General features: G+C 40.3%; 1 protein-coding gene across 1 annotated transcript in view; it reads left to right on the top strand.

Moving 5' to 3' along the window:
* Positions 1-17,001, top strand: part of LOC140273717 (protein phosphatase 1 regulatory subunit 29) — a 62,203-nt gene extending 45,202 nt beyond the window's left edge. Inside the window, exons 3-4 of the mRNA XM_072369367.1 lie at positions 11,379-12,054; positions 12,412-17,001. Coding sequence (XP_072225468.1) covers positions 11,713-12,054; positions 12,412-14,913 — 2,844 coding nt within the window. The 5' untranslated portion in view covers positions 11,379-11,712 and the 3' untranslated portion in view covers positions 14,914-17,001. The remainder of the gene's footprint in view (positions 1-11,378; positions 12,055-12,411) is intronic.
* The last annotated feature ends 520 nt before the right edge of the window (positions 17,002-17,521 follow it).

Below are 17,521 nucleotides of genomic sequence, written 5' to 3'. Positions count from 1 at the left end.
GACGGACCACCACCAGTCCAATCAGCGACGAGTCATGTCGCCCCAGGGTACCTACCTTTTCCGTGTTGGTTAATGCCGTTGTGTTTTCTCTTTTGCCGTTGTGATTTGCACTTCAGGGCCACCGTAAATATGTGATCAGACAGAGACACTCTAGAAAAAAGAGAGATGTTTGCACTTTCAGTGCGTTTACTCCTGTTTATTTCTTTTGATCATGAAGTCATCCCAGTGTCTTCATTTGGTCAATGTGCTCTTTCAATCTGAAAACTCACTGATGGCAACAATTGGTCAAAATTTAGAACCCCAACCCACAGAGCTAAATAAGTCAGCCAAAAAAACCCTCCAAAACTTTTTTTTTTTTTTCATGATTGGGGTTTACCGTCAGACCTACGGACAGAATTCAAAGATATAGTTAACTGTTAATATTCATGACTCCCATAACCACTGAGTAATGTACTCTGCTTTTCAAAGTAGATTTATAGTCAGTCTTACAATTTGTTCGTATAGTACAACATCCAACATGTCTTCATTCCTTAAATAACAGAAATGGTCAATAGTCAATTATTCCCAAGAATTAATTTATTCCACCAATCAGAGTTTCCTCTGCTCTCAATATCACTCTCATTCTGACTCTCTGCTTCTCTATCTCTACTATACCATCATTTTATGCATCATTAGACCTCATGCTCCTCTGTGATCAAAAAATTAATGTGCTGTCACACTTCAAACACTGATAAATTGTTGCTATGGCAGCACTTGTGCAAATGGATAGGCCGCAGGATAACAGATACGCTGATCGCAGCAAATGTGCTGGGTTTTTATCTACACTATTGCCTAAGTTGTGTTCTTTTACTCTGTGTCTGAGACTGGAATTTTGTAATGAGTATGCAGTGCTTCGATATAGATTTGATAGACCTGTTTCAAATTTCAACACCGGGTAACAGTTTACTGGGGGGAAAAAATCAGTGATGTAATGTGCATCGTTGTGCACAGAAAAAAGAATATGCACATTCATATGATGATGTAAATTTGTTTGTGTCGCAAACATAAATTCAGTTTGGCACATGAAAATAGCTCAATTAAATTTTTTCCCTATTGGATATTTGAAAGATCCTTGAAAATGAGGACATGTTAGCATTATTAGCAGAAGGCTGTCGACTGCTGTAATCAGGCTCTTCCTGATGAAGTGTTGTCTATGAGTATGGCTCTGATTTAATCTCAGACTCATTCCTGAGTGCTCTGATTACCACTGGTGCCACTGTTGCCGGAAGTTCCCACATCTTTTCAACCTTCACTTTAAGCCCTTGGCATTTTTCGAGCGTCTTGTGTTCCTTCTTGGTGTTGCTCTCATCTGTGATTTCCACATCTAGGACTATCATAACAGACTTTTTCTGCAGCTTATTGAACATCTTTATGTCCTGTTGGTTAGCTTTAGGCAATTTTAAAGATCTAGATCTCCCATTCCCAAACCATACTTGCCATTTGATGATGATGATGACCAAGCCAATTGGTTATAAAGTTCCTTGTATGCCATACCCATCTGTATCTTACACCCTGCCATGCAATATTGAAATTATCTAGAGTGCTATAAATCCTGTCTGATTGGAGTTTTGTTTTATCTATTCCCCAAAATAATTTTCATTTGGCCAAAATCGGGTCTATTGAGCTGTACTGTAAGCCCTTCGCACTTTAACTGACAGCTTTTGTTAGTTTTGTTAATCCATAAACCGATCAAAGAAATGCGCGCCGTGGCATAATTGTCCAGGCTGTAATCTTTGACATTTCACTGACCCAATCACAGAATTATCTCCACTGCCCTCATCTAGTGCACATCCACAAGCTTCTGTTTTCCCCCAGGTCCAGTTCAAGCCACACATGTTCTCCTTCTCACTGCAGCTTTCCTCCAAATCCCAGCCTCTAGCAGGGAAACAATCTTCTTCTTTCCACATGGTTGCCATAACTGTGCTTGAATTTGAACATGCATCCCCCTGGCTTTAACCCAGGCTCTGGGTGGCATCTACCCTGTTTCTTTTGCTGAAAACTTTCCAACCACCCGCTCATCTTACAGGTCCAAGTCACACCATGGAGTCACATCCTTAGGCCTCCCCCCAGGTCATTCTAGATACAGAAAAGAAAGTATGTCGTAGCTGTAACATAGTGGTCAGTTGGAGGGCTATGAAGCTGCTCTGCTCCATTTAGTCCCCAGACCTTTTGGCCCCTCCTCCACGCTTCACTGCATCACTACTTCTTCCCGCGAGGCATTCAAGAAATGGATATGATGTCATGCATGAGCAGCCACAGATGACAGGGATCTAAACATCACACACTGACAAACAGTTACAGATACGAACACAGCGTTATGGTCAGAGGGGATATTGAAAAGTGAGATTGACATAAGAAAGGTGAGATGTTGAAAAGATCTTGATAGCACACAATGGTAAAAAATATGAATTATAGATCAAACCTGAGAGGTAGTTATACCATTCTTCCTCCACCTCTACCTTTTCATTCATTTCTCTAAGGCTGTCCTTTTTTTTCAGCCTGGATCATCCACATAATTTTACAGTGCTTTAAGATTTATGCTGCAGCAGTGACTTTGTCTCTGCTCTTTGTGGATGTGAATAAGGAGATTGTGAGGGAATCACTGATCAAACGCAGCCCCTCATCATTTCTGTTCTAGCTGTCTCTTCCATTGCCCTTTCTCACTTCTTCTCCTCTCTTTCTGCTTTGCTTGTCTCAGCTTTGTAATTTATTTATATCTTTCTACATTTCTCTGCCCTACTTGAGCAACAAATAGCTTCTCGAGACAGAAATAAAGGGGAGATCACCTAAATTTTTTTTTTGTAGTTTCATATGTATAGAAAAAAATTTAAAATCATAAATAGAGATATATTGTACCTGTGGGAGCACAGTTAAGACAGTAAATCCATATCTTTAAATCCTGCCAGGAGTAAACCTGCAACATTTTGTTGAACAGGGCTTAGCAAAGTTGCACTGCTGCTTTTAGAAGGTTCTTCCTATGGCCACTGAGAAATCATCTGTTCCACTCAGACTTACACAAGGTTAAGCTCTCAGAGGAGCCTCGTCCATGCCTGTAGTTGTGTTTGTCTCATCCCTAAGCCCTGTGTGAAGTGGAGAGGAAAGAGGGGTTTGCTCACTTCCCCAACCTCTCCACACTACACTGACTGCACTCCTGGGAACTGGCCCGGACAAAAGGGAAGTACAACATCAGTGCAAACTGATGGAAAGAAAAGTGATACAAGAAGGCTGAGAAAGCAACATAGCAAAGGAACATAGGAGACAGGAACAGATATCAAGGCTTGTGGCGAGATTAGAGGAGTTTAGAGATAAAAAACAGTTGAAGAAGAGTAAAAGTAGATGGATAGAAGAGTCCAGGGATACCAATAGATATAGAGCAAAAAGAAGGTGCACAGAGAGTGAGGGGTTTCAGTAGATTATTTTCTTTAGACAGTTTGTCAGTCAAGCACTTGGGGTTATAGAGGCCTTCGAGGCCACACCGAACACTCTTCAGATTAATGTTAACTCTTGTGACTGAAAATCATGTATCTTTCTGCTATATTCACGTATCCACTGTGGTAAGGTACACACACACTTTAGTGTTTGTGTGTGTTTGTGTGAGTGCAGCCCATGATGGTGTACACTACCCTATAAGTCTGACCTAAAAGAGCTGTAATGAAAATATACATGGATAAAGCAAAGATTTGATACTAAATGGCATAAGAGGGAGTTCAATGAAATGAAGGTGTCATTGTTTTCAGTCTGTTGAGAGCTCCAGTATTCTTTTGCCATTTTAAGTCACTCAGTAACATACTAAACACCCCATCAGGCCACTTTGGAATGGTTACCATGGTGACGTGAGTCAGAACTAAATCGCTGTTGTAAATAAAAACATGTATTCAAAGCCATGGCATGAGCCTGTGGGCACTCGTGAGGGTTATTGGATTAAGGTTCAGGTGGATAAGGAAATAAGGAACAAATTTGGCCTAAGAATAGAAACACACTAAAAAGAGAGTAAATTAGTTTAGGCATCTTCATCCCCTCTTTTGTTTATTTTCTATCTCTCTTTTTTTGTTGCCTTTCTTAAAAATCAACACAGAAATTCTTTGGTACACCCACTTGAAATTAGTCTTTTATGTCTGTCTAAGGTCTTCTGACTCATGGTGGAACGAATAAAAGCAATTCAGTTTGATTAAAATGCTGGAAATATGAGGAGGTGTTTAGTTTGCGCTCAAAAAGAATAAACAAGTTGTGGCAAAGCATGGTAAATATAATGGGGAAAAAATGTTTTCAGATAATCAAGACATTATGTATCAGACACTATTGTGTTTATCTGCTTGACAGCATGTAATGCTTTGTGCTCTCTCTAAAACCACTTTGTGAATGGCTGCTTTCGGTATGGTAATCACAGTTTATACAAACACATCCTTATACGGTCATTTAAGACAGTGTTGGTTGGGAAATAAGCTGCTGACAGGCAGAACTCTCTGCATGTGCCAAAATAATCAAGTATTGGCATGGATCACCAACAGCTCCAACCTCAACAGATATATTATTGGCATTTTACCCAATGAGACTGTCAAACCTTATTTGAAACCCTGTTGAGTGCCTGGCAGGACATGTCATTGGCTGCTTAGGTGGGGAGCCAGTGAATGAGTTCCCTTATTTTTATTTTTATTTTTTCACTTAACAACAGTCAACTCTATCTAGATTCCACCCATGCTTATACTTTTATGTTTTGTCCTATTTCTAGATTACATATTGACAATATCTAGTGGCCTAAAGGAGCTCCACATGGATGTGAACACAAAAAAGAAAAATAGTCACATCCACTATATAGAAATATGTGGGTATTATACAACATTTTGAAAGCTGTCCATCCTCATCTAGCAACATTTGGAAATCTATTCCTTGGTTTTTAATCACTGATTGTCATCCGTGGAAAACTACACCAGTGTTTATTCTTGTTTTCTGGCTTTGCCTATCCTGAAAATGCCCGTTCTTGCATGATATGATTAGGGCAATCCATCATTTCTCAAAATGTGTATCTTCAACTATCACGGATTTGTCCACTTTTTTCTCTTTTGCCCTCTGAACAAGACTGTACTCCTCCCCTACCTTATTTGGCATTTCCTCTGCAGGCAGATGCAGCTACAGTAACACTTACATTAAAAAAATGTACACAACTTCTAGTGTTCATGAGTGAAACCATTTGTAACAGTATCCATGTAGTTTTGATTTCTAACCCTGCTAAGTGATGCTATTTTCTAAAGTCAGTCAGATAGTTACAACTTTTTGTCTGTATTTACATGTAACCAAGGTAACCAGCAAAATCTCATCCAAGAAAGCATAGTTGAGTTGTAAAAGAAATAGCTTTCAGCCCTAACCATGATTGTTTTCTAACCATTTGAGATCAATGTTTTACTGAAGTGTTGTGTTATTGACAGAACGTATATTGGTCTCAAACTCATGTCACACAATTTTTACTGGCTGAGAGTGCAGTGCTTAGCTTCTCCATCCAATCATCCCTCCTCCATATGAGGATTCTACGGCTTCTTAAACAAAAGACTTAAAAATCCCATCTACTTTGTTGTGGAAACGCTCATGAGTCACATTTCCCATTTTGCTGCTTGTAGGGGGTGATATTTTACAGGCTATTATTAGCCAGTCTGAGGAGTGTGAACAAACGACCTATAAGACCATTGCAGGTGGACCACTTGTTGCTCTGAGTTGTACTCTTCTTCTGTGTGCCTTTCATGGCAGTAATATGGACATTTGTCCACTGGCCAAACAGATATAAATGGATCTAAGGCAATGCAAATCTAACAATCATTTAACAAAGAGATTATATACTAAATTAAGCAGTTTTTGATTTAAAGAAATGTTTTTTTTTTACTACTATTTGCTACTATTGCACATTATTTCGTGAAGCCAAAAAATTGGCAAAGGTTCCACTGATTTTAAATCTGCCTTCAGCAACACATTTAAAAAAAACCAAACTAAATGATGCAATACAGTTCAATATTTATATTACAAGCTGCGTATAAATTAGTTCATTATTATCAAATGAGTCATCCGAGAAATACTTTCAAATTGATTACTATTTTTACTTTTTCTGGTCTTAGATAACTCTTTAGTGCTCTCTTAGCTCTTGGAAAGCATGTACAATGCAGAGGCTCCCTGTTTGATAGTGTGATGAGTTCCTGCCTGAGTAAATCACCCACTGATCACACACAGGTTTTGAGCGCAAATTAAATTCAAGGGACTGTGCGCATTTGCCATGCATGTTTCACATGAACAGTGGTGCTTCTTTGCTTGTTTTAACATGTCACACTGATGAGCACAAATAATCCACAGGTGATACAATTTAAAATGACAGCACTGTACGCAGCCAGAGGCGCAAGAGGTCACAGCCAATGAATTTACATTCAGGCTGACAGTGGCCTGGGCCCAAGAGTCCTTTTGGTAATAGTTCAGAATAGATATGGAACCCCTCCAAATCAAGCACCTGTCACAGTCAGTGTTCATTGGATGCTATTAGAATTCATGGTGGAGAGATTTATAGTTGTGGGTAATGGAGCAGAAGAGACATACTGATTTGATGCAAATAGCAACAACATTCTATTCTTTTAGCATTAGATCAAATTGGCACTGTCAATCATAGAAGTGTTTCTATGGCAACGAAGAGGATCAATAGGAGCTTTAACACTGAATAACCCAGATCTGTGTGGTATAAAAGGATGGGGCTGGGGTGTATATATCCATATGTAATGTGTACCTCGCAAAATCAAAAAGATTTACAAAGTTGACATTGAACAACTTGTGTTTTATTTGAACAAGAATCTGAATTAGTACAATTACTGAGTTTTGTTTTCTATGTTCTGTGATGCATTTTCTAAGAATGGGTTAGGAAAACACATTTAGTGAAATGTCTTTTTAGTACCTTGCAATTTATGAGGGACATTTTTCACACAGGTATAAACAATAGACCGTTTGAAGTTTTATAGCTACAAGTGAGTTCCACGGTTTTAAGACCACTTCAGAGTCTATGAACATGAGCTGTTCTAACTTTAAAGCTACTGCAGAAAGTTCCAACAACTCATTAAGTTTTTTAGTAAACTAAATTAGCATGTTGACAGACCAACCAAAGGGATCACACAACATGCAATAGTTGGTCAGTATAACATTTGTAGGATTATATATTGTGGTTTAAATATTAGGTTATATCTAAAGTATTTAGTTCCAGTGTACACGTGACAAAGATTTGCATAGTTCTGGGGCTGGTCTGTTTCATTTCATCAAGTCTAATTAACAGTCTGAACCTCCTCTTGTATCCTCTGTGTGTAAGGTAGAACATATAATTGGAAATTTCTATTGAAATTTGATTATATCTGTTTTCTCTCATGTATTTTGAGGTGAAAGTGGTTCACACACCTACAGTCAGGACACAGCTTTAGTGGGGGAGGGGAATGCTATCCCTCTTGTTAGCAAACTGACCAAAAAGCAACCTCACTGCCCCTATCACCCCTCTTTTCTATCCCATATTATGTTGGGAAGGTGAAAGGCAGAAAAGTTATTCAGCTGACTGTGTACCTGAGCCGCAGAGTCTTTATATCACGGAGGTTGTTCTATCAGAGTTGTTGGGTCCAACTATTGCTCTTAAATCTTTTCTCTCACTCCTCCCCTTTCATCAGTTTTGTCATGGACCTATGATCTGTTCGAAATTATAAATATTAAACTTACTGTTAATATTAAACTCTGTATAGAGTAATGTCACATTTGTTAACAGAGTAACAGGTAGAGACATATGTGCACAAAAGAGCATAATTGAGACATTCTACAACTTGTAGTATAACCTTTATATTGATTTGATTTTTCACTAATCATACAGTGCTTCTCAAACACAACTCTATAGCAGTGTATTGGGTGATGTACATTATATAATTTTTGCTAAAGCTGTGAGGTGTAGCCTGGCAGTGGATAATGCAGCTGAGGAAATTAACCTGCTGAGCTTAGCTGCTACAGTAATTAGGCATAATGCCAAACTATGGAGTGTTAAGAAAATACAATTGATTGAAGTGCTTAATATAATGAAAGATAACATCCGGGGGAAAAAAAGGCCTCCACAAAGTAGGTACAGTATTTTCCGCACCATAAGGCGCACCTAAAAGCCTTAAAAAACAGCCGTGCGCCATATAATCAGGTGCGCTTTATGTGTGCACTGGATTCCAAAATCTGTCACGGATACTGCCATTTTGAATTTACCGCGGGGAGCCGAGCATTCATCAGGGCATTAACCCCCCTTGCATCACTCACCGCTCTCGTATATTGGAAAGGAATGGCAACTGGCCACTTCTGTCGCTCGCTTTGCGTTCTATGTGAATCCAGGGTTAGATGGATCCCAGCCATGCACTCTAAATGGGGCGAAGATTGTATCGAGCTCGTAGTTAGCGATTGAATCGTGTCATCATTAATGCTTTTGCCCATGTCCCAGTGAGTGCCTGTTCTTCAGTCTGAGATGCATGATGCAGACCAATGTGCAGTTTTTAAGTTTATAAATGTAAAAACGACCGACGATGTTGTCCTTGACAGCCGGTCCATTTCCCGCTGACACAGGGACGTAATGCATACACTACGTGTGCTGGCAGCGATAAACCAATCAGAGAACATTAGGTAATACGTACGCCTTATAATCAGATGCGCCTTATGTATGGGTTAAGTACAGAAATGGATCCCATAATTGAGGGTGCGCTTTATAATCAAATGAGCCTTATAGTGCGCAAAATACAGTAATTGGCTTGAAAGATTCCATTAAATCTGAATTATGACTGCAACTGTTACAGCAAAGAATTAGCCTAAGCCTACCGAATAATCATGCCAGCTGTTCCAATCTAATGTCTGGATTTGTGTCTTACTTTCTCTCGTGTAAAGGAACACAAACATGGGAAAAAGAAAGTGTGAAAGCATCACAACAAATGTTTGGTCAGAAATGAGATCTTAAAGCAAAACTTCCCTGGCATGTGCAAAGAAAAAAATAATGTGTTGCAATTCCTTGGTAGTGTGGACATAGGGATGCTCCCTCTGGACCACCCCTGATGTTTAAAGACAATGAATCACTCACAATCTAGAGCTTGTAGTACCTGTTTCCTTGTTCCTAGATATACTGTGTGTAGTGGAGTTATCAACATGTCTACAAGCACAAACCTTTACCTTTTGTGAAATTCATGAATTACTGTAGCATTTTCCAATGTCCAGAAAGTAGCATTGTATGGATTATCAAATTACTTTGGGAATCATTTCTTTCAATGTCCAGACACAGCAAAGGAAGTGAAAGCCTGATGCTGAGTCCTACATTTTCAAAGTTACAAATGGATCATTGTTAAGAGTACGTGTTGTCCCTTTGAGGCAGGTATGTCCCGTTTTCCTAATTATGTATTAACATTCCTAAACACGAACTCATGTGTCTTCTGTCTCCCCCATGCGAACCCTTTGGGGTTCACTATGTAGAGCACCAAATGAGATCATGTCTCACGTGGAGGGGATAAACCTCAGACGAGAGAGCAAGACAGTGAATTGCAAGAGGGTGTCCCAAAAACAGACCTGTGATGGGCCGCTTTTCTTCCACTAGAGAGCAGTGGATCAGATGAAAAGCAGAACTTATTGTCTGTCAGTGAAAGACAGTGTGTGCAACTGGTAGATTTTCCAAACATGTCAGTCACAACTGTACCCACAAAGACTTTGTGTTTTTTTGCAAACTGAACTGACTGCAGTTAAGGCAGATATTGTGGAAAATTACAAAAGAGTTTCTTTGAGTGATTTGTATTATGTGCCAAGAGTAAGCACAACAGAGGCGAATGATAAAAGATGCTGGCCCTCTGTTTACTAGACCACCTGTTGTTAAAATAACAATGACTTTGGAAATGCGTAGACTCACAAAAGTGATGTTTAGAATTAAATTGGGATTCGCATAGTTTTTTATTGCCCTATAACACATAATCAAAAAAGTTACATTGTCCATATATCAAATAAATAACATAAAAAAACAACCATGGCTGGTGTTTATCTACAGTTTGCCAAAATATTAAGTAAGCTATCCTTTAAATTGTCATAGAAATGCTTGGGTTCTACATACCGTACATGTATGGTCTTATAATGCAGTTAATTTATCATGGCAAAGGGTGGCAGGTACAATCAGAACTAAATATGTTCTACTTGTCTATATGCTGTCTATATGACCCTGTCTATATGTGTCACATCCCATGTACACATGTCTAAGTTTGATAAATGCAGGATAATGTAGCATTTTACACAAGAATCATGTATTAGTTTCCAGAAGTAATAAGCCCAATGAAAAGGAAGATGGACTTGATTCTTTGCTTTCACCTCTGGGGGAACACAGACCAGAATAAGCTATAATGAGTTCAATTCTTTGCTGGAATTAGAGAGACGTCTGAATCTAGAGCGCGAGGAAGATATTGGGCCTGTTCTTCAGAGAAACAGGGATGTATTTTCTCTGTTGCACTTCATGGAATGGTGAGGGACATCAAGAGATTGTGCTGTAGAGAAGGTGTGGGATGAAAAATGTAAGATGAGAGACTAGATCGACAAACTGCTTTGTGTAGCATCATAAATATACACTAGCGTGTTATCTTCACCTATAGATGCACCTGAGTGCACGCTTGCATGTTGTAAGACAGGGACAAACTTATGATTTATCGTTTATGTGTACTCATGCACGACTGTGTCTGAGAACATACAGAATGTCCATTTGAATGTGCATATTTTTGCATTGTGCGTGTAATTGTAAGTATGTGTTTCCCTGCAATGGTGCAGGCAAGCATACAGTGTTTGTCATGATGCAACAGGCAACTAATCCCTTTCATATGTATGTAAAATGCTTGACTGCTATTCAAATGACATGCAGATGGGCTAGAGAGCTTAGGTTTTGGCATGATGGTGTCGTAAGAAAGAATAACTGTGGATTTGGGTGACTCATGCTGCACTTTGAATCTTCAGAATATAAAGGCCCTCTCAGGACTGAGGATGTTTTGACAGGTCCAAATGCTTTACTGTAGGCATCAGTTGAAGCTTGATTCCATAGTGGTATGAGGTAAAGGAATGGAGAATGAATTAAGTGTTGTGAAATAGGCTCGAGGAGGACTTTTCTGGGGAAAAGTGAGTGAATTCTAAGGTGATGTAGTGTTGACCTGAACTCTATAAAAGTAATTCCTGCAGAGTCAAGATTTTCCAAGATTATTTTCAAAGTTAATTCCTAAATTTGACTTTTTTTAAAACAATATATGTCATAACTATCATAAGACATGTTTTTTTCTTACATTTCTTTCATTATGTTTCTTTTACAGATCCTACAGACCATTCCAAGGGTCCATCCATTTGAGTCAGACACAAGGAGAGCCTACAGAAAGAGTATGAAGACAAACTGTATTCCCTTCCCTTGCAGTTCAACAGGATATGACATAACATGGCTCCCCTGCTAATAACCATGATGCTGAGACTGGCATTGTGAAGCCTTAGCCCTTTTTCAACACCCAACCCAGACCCATTTCCTCTTTGGAATTTTTTCCTCGCAACTTTTGTTGCTTCCCTTTCTCCTACAAATACATCCTCTTTCCCATTCTGCTCCAACATCTTTCCCCTGACTATAGCCTCCCTTTTCTTTTTTTTTCCACTGGCATCATGCAGGGTGCTTACTCCACCTCTACTCTCCTCCCTATTATTCTTCCCTCCCTCCTATTCTTCTCCTATTTCTCTGACACGGTCAATGGAGACTGCTGGCTCATTGAGGGAGACAAAGGCTATGTTTGGCTGGCTATATGCAGTCAGAACCAGCCGCCCTATGAGACCATTCCACAACACATCAACAACACGGTCCATGACTTGAGATTGAATGAGAACAAGCTGAAAGCTGTGCTTTTCAGTTCAATGTACCGCTTCACCAACTTGACCGACCTTAATCTTACCAAAAATGAAATCAGCTATATCGAAGACGGAGCCTTTGCAGGACAAGCCAATCTACAGGTGATGAGGAAATTGATCCTTGAAGCTATATGTAGCTTCAAGGATCATATATAGCAAATTAATACTATTTTTATCATGGACAACTTGTAGTTTTTCCCTGTAAACTTGATGCAAAACTTGTAAGGAAGAAAGGTAAATTAAGTATGCATTCGCAAATAATATCTTGTTAATTTTTTATTAACTTTCTAAAAATATTCATTAAAAAGAGAAAGATCTGATGCAGCATGACATAACTCTCAGCCATTAAGGTGTATTCAATTTGTACAAGCAGATGTGCTAATTATGATTAGAGTCAAGGTTTGTAGTGTAAAAGAAAAAAGATGAAACTACCATAATGCTGCTTTGTGTTTCTCACAGGTTCTTCAGTTGGGTTACAACAAGTTGACAAATTTAACCGAGGGTATGATGAGAGGGCTTGGTCGCATGCAGTGCCTCTTCCTGCAGCACAACCTCATTGAGGTTATTGCCAGCAATGCATTCTGGGAGTGCCCCAGCCTGAGCAGCATTGACCTGTCATCCAACAAACTTACGCGCATAGACCCATCTACATTCACAGTTCTCAATCGGTTAATGGTGTGTGAACTGGCTGCAAATCCATTCCACTGTGGTTGTGATCTTTATAGCTTCTTAACCTGGTTGGAGTTCTTCAACAACGTATCACAGACTTATGACCGCCTGCAGTGTGAGACGCCCCGGGAAATGTTTGGCTACCCCTTACTGAGTCCTATTGCAGCTGGCCATGCTGGTCGAAATGCCAAAACCATTCTGTACCATCACTGCCGGGATGGCGTGATGATTCCAGGAATGACCTCTCTCCCACCAGATCTGGATGGCCCTTCTGGGATTGGACCAGAGATGTTTGGTGGTGTTGTTCCATACCACCACCCTACCACCTCTTCCTCATCTAGTGAAGACAGCTACAGTCCCAGCATCAAGCTTCATCATGTCTCTTTGTCAACGGCTTCTCTCCTTGTGAAGATTCCAAGTCCTTACAGCAAAATGTATATATTAACACAGTACAATCACACATATGTGTCTGATATCATGAATTTGAAGAACAAGAAAGAGATGATCACTCTCAACATGCTCAAACCTCACAACAATTACACCTTCTGTGTAGCCTCTATACGCAATTCTCAACGTTATAACCACACCTGCCTCCAGTTTTCAACTCGGGGTCAAAATCAGGATGATATGCTCCCCACACCCTCCACCACTACTCACTACATAATGACCATTGTGGGCTGCCTTTTTGGCATGCTCATTGTTTTAGGAATTGTCTACTATTGTCTACGTAAGAAGCGGATGCATGATGAGAAGAAGAAGTCCATCTGTGTTAAGAAAACTATCCTGGAAATGCGCTATGGGCCAGAAGTGGCAGCAGCGGTAGCAAATGATCCATCAGCAGTCCACAAACTTCAGGAGCAGTCCAGAGAACATCACCAGTTTCAGCACCACCATGGAGGAAAGCTGTCCACATCTTCAAGCTCGGGAATGCTCCACTCAGCAAACACCACCTCCTCAAGACTTTCTTCTATTCCTCAAGTGGAAAAGATGGCCACTGCCTTCTCAGAAGCCATGGCTGCAAGTAAAGGAAACTATATGGATGTGAGAACTGGTGGAGGAGGAATGGAGAGAGTGGGAGATGGTGGACATGGAGGGATGAGGGGGGAAAACTTGAGAGATGATGATGGAACTGATCTCGGTGATGACTCAGATGATGATGGACATGGCTCTGCTTCAGAGATCTCCACCATTGCCATGGAGGTGGACAAGGTTAACCAGATCATTAACAACTGCATTGATGCATTGAAACTGGATGCAGCAGCAGTTGCTGCCTCAGGCGCCTCAACTAACCCCACAGCATCCTCCAATCCTACCTCCCCTCCTCCCACCAGCACATCCTCCCTGACTCGAGGCCTAATCCCACTGTCCCCAGGGGTGACAGAGACATGTCAGGTCATTGCTCCAAACAAGATACCCCCTCCTCCCCCACTCCCTGCCTTAAATGCCCCTCTCTCTGAGCGTCCAGGGATCAGTGGTGGCGGTTTTGTTGTCACTCCCCCCTACAGGCACCCTCCTCCAGCCACCGCTGTGCGTCCCATTCAGCGACAGATGAGTGCAGATGCAGCTGTGGTTATGGTAAATGCTGTCAAGAAACAAAGCAGCACCACATCTTGTAGCTCTATGGGCCGAGACAGGGAACGCGGAGGAGCAAGAGTGTATAGTCTAGATGTTCCAGAACCAAGAAGCCCAGATGCCTGCAATCAGCAGCAGTATGCAGACCGAGCCAGTCCTGTGGGCTGTGGGGAGCCTCTGGAGAGGCTCCCTTTAGTGGGAAGTGGAAGCTGTGGGGGAGGGGGTGGTGGTGGTTGCGACAGTGGTGGTGTTGGTGCTCAACATCAGGACAGCCAGAAGTCACATCACTATCATCAACAACAACAAATACAACAACAGCAACAGCAGCTGGAGGTGCAGCAAGACTACCACTGCTCGGAGCACCGCCACTCCGTCCCAGCTCTCTACTACGAAGGGTCCCACCAGGGCTCCCCAGCCCAGAGAGTATCTTTCCTAAAACCCCTGACACGCTCCCGCAGGGATGCAGCGTCTTATTCCCAGCTTTCGCCTGCCCGCCAACACTCCAGTTACTCTGGATACTCCTCTAGCCCAGAGTACTCCTCAGAGAGCTCACTGCGGATCTGGGAGCGTTTCCGTCCATATCGGAAAGGCCCGCGTGATGAGGCCTGTTATGTTACAGCTGGAAATGCCCTTCGAAAAAAGGTGCAGTTTGCTAAAGGTGAGGACCTGCATGACATTCTTGATTATTGGAAAGGTGTGTCTGCTCAGCAGAAGCTGTGACTTGGGACCAGAACTGAGCAATGAAGAAAAAGAAGTTTAGCTCCTTCTTTTCCTGATTGGTTTTGAGGCCAGATAAACTAATTTAAGTTCATAGGAAAAAAAAATGTAGGACAAATTATTGCCTTTGGGTTCTCTTTGTTTTTGTCTTTTGTTTTTGTTTTGTTTTTCTCTTCTGTTTTTTGGCATGCTAGGTGTACAGAATATTGTGCTAAAAGCAAACTCTGTGTAACTGTGCCTGGGATTGGAGTGTCATTACAGTGTTTTATTTCACACTTCATGGTATTACTTTTCTCATTCTTATTTTGTGTTTGTGGCTTTCATTTACTATACAAATGCCAACTGTGTGATTCAGTACTCTTTTAAATGATCATTTTTAGTGATCCTAAGGACCGTTTTTATCAGTGCCATGTTTCACCTCAAGCTTGAAGCTTGTTTGATCCAAGTGGTTTCCTGTTTTAAGTTGGATTCTGCATCCTTTTGCAGTGTCCACTGGGATCTGTTTGACTTTTAAGTGATGGGCATCTATGACACAATGGGATCAGTGCTCTGTTATAAATGACAACAGTGATTTACAGAACAGTATATATGTTCTTCTCTTACCTTACATCGTCCTTGAGGCTGAGCTTTATGCCACTCAAAAGCATTTGTTACAGAGAAAGAAAGGTATAATTGTAGAGAAATGAACAATGACAAAACACTTCAGGGGCTTTTTAGGTTATGGAGCATAAGGGAATTATAGGTGAGAGATTGAGATGGGACATAGCAGTGATTTAATCCAAGATGTTAAACAGATTAACACATTTGTATGGTTCAGTGACTGAAGTGAGTGAAGAATGTGGTCCTTCAACTAAACCAAACAGTCCTAAACAACATTTGCCTGGACACTGATAAGAACTGAGATCACAGTGTGATGCACTACAGAGGGCAACTGAATCATCCCTCAAGTGCCACTTACCAGAAAGTGTGTGATAATGTCACTGATTTTATATGAAATAAGGTGAAGGATTAGCTTCTCTTATGTCCTCACAAAAAAGCCAGGTGAGAGGTGAACCACGTGACAGAAATCAAAGAAGAAAAAACAACAATGAAAATTAATACAAAAGCCTGGGGAGCGGGTATAAAAGAAAAAGCACTCATGGGGATACAAATACTTATTTACAGCGAGAGCAAACCTTACAAGTCAGCTGTGGGGAATTCCATTGTCTTCATTCATGATAAGTACCGAAGTACATTCCAAATCCTTTCTCGAACATTAAAAACCGAATGAGGCACAGTGGGAAAGGACAATTCTGATTACTGCCAATGTGTCTCTTCTGCTCTGGAAATTATTGCTATTGTTGTCTATAATTGATAACTTAATTAATCAACTTGTGACAGGCATGTCCGCTTGCACTTAATGCCTCATGACTGTTTTTGTGGCGTCTGGTACACAGTGGCCATTGTAAGCAGGTGTTGGCATGCCTCGTCAGATTATATTGTATATGGCCAAATTAACCTAAATTAATTGGTTGTCTGAACAATAGTAGATTATTAATGGCATGTACAAATGTACAGATGTCATACGTGTTCATGATGTTTATTGTATTGTCCTCACAGTCTGGACATCACATGATTGAAGAACTCTATAATGCTTCTTGCAAACACAGCCATCACATGATCTCTACTATATGGAATTATCTGGACTCTTTTCACCCTCTCTATTTAAATGATCTACTTGTCATATTCCTAAATGAAAGTGTCATTGCCCAGAATTCTGGCTGCAGTTGAATTTTCCCTAAAAATGTGAAAATTTGAAATATTTTAGTTTATGGCTATCTTGTTTAATGTCAGGAACAAATGAAACTCTCTTCTGATCCACACTTTCATGCACTTCCCACCACCTCTGCTTCTCTCACAGGACTAATGTGTTGAAGTTCTGGTGTGAGCAGGGTACTGAAAAAAAATCAGCTCTGTTTTATTCAGTGAGGAGCATTAGAAATGATTTGTCTCACAGGCATCACATGGGTCTGTATAACACATATCAACACTTCTTACTTTTTGTTGTTTTTTTTTTCCTTTTTTTGCAATAGATTTTTAGTGTTATTCATTCTTGTGAAGAAATGCAAGTTAAACAAGAAATATGCAAAGTATGTTTTATGTATTTCTATACTGATCTATGTATTTCTTCATCCCTGTTTTTTTTGTTTACTTCTACCTTTTTTTACTCCACTTTTCTTAAGATGTGTGGTTACAGTTGAGGTTAGATTTGTCATTTCTTTGTTCAGTGTTCAGTCGTGAGAATTAGGTCAACAACAACAAAAAAATAAATGAATAAAAATACAGACCTTTACTGTAGTCTTTTAGTCAAAGCTTATCTGCGATGTGCCACCTCATCCGCCTTCTTTCTCTGATAGGTCAGCATGTGGTAAACTTGGAAAACAGTCTTGGAACTTTTATCTTTTCCACTGCACTCCAGTCACCTGAAATTACAAAGTTTCCAAAGGATCATGTAAGACTTTGACCAAATCGGACGAAATGAATAAAAAAAACGTACTTTTTCTTTGTACTTTGCTGGCATGCTTTAAGAGAACAATCCCGTGGAAAGAACTTGGTGCATCCTACTCCCCAC

The sequence above is a fragment of the Leuresthes tenuis genome, unplaced genomic scaffold (assembly GCF_036924035.1).
Source record: "Leuresthes tenuis unplaced genomic scaffold, fLeuTen1.0.hap1 SCAF_17, whole genome shotgun sequence".
Classification (NCBI taxonomy): domain Eukaryota; kingdom Metazoa; phylum Chordata; class Actinopteri; order Atheriniformes; family Atherinopsidae; genus Leuresthes; species Leuresthes tenuis.
Note: the sequence above shows the minus strand (reverse complement) of the source record. Positions and strands in the feature narration are given on the sequence as shown.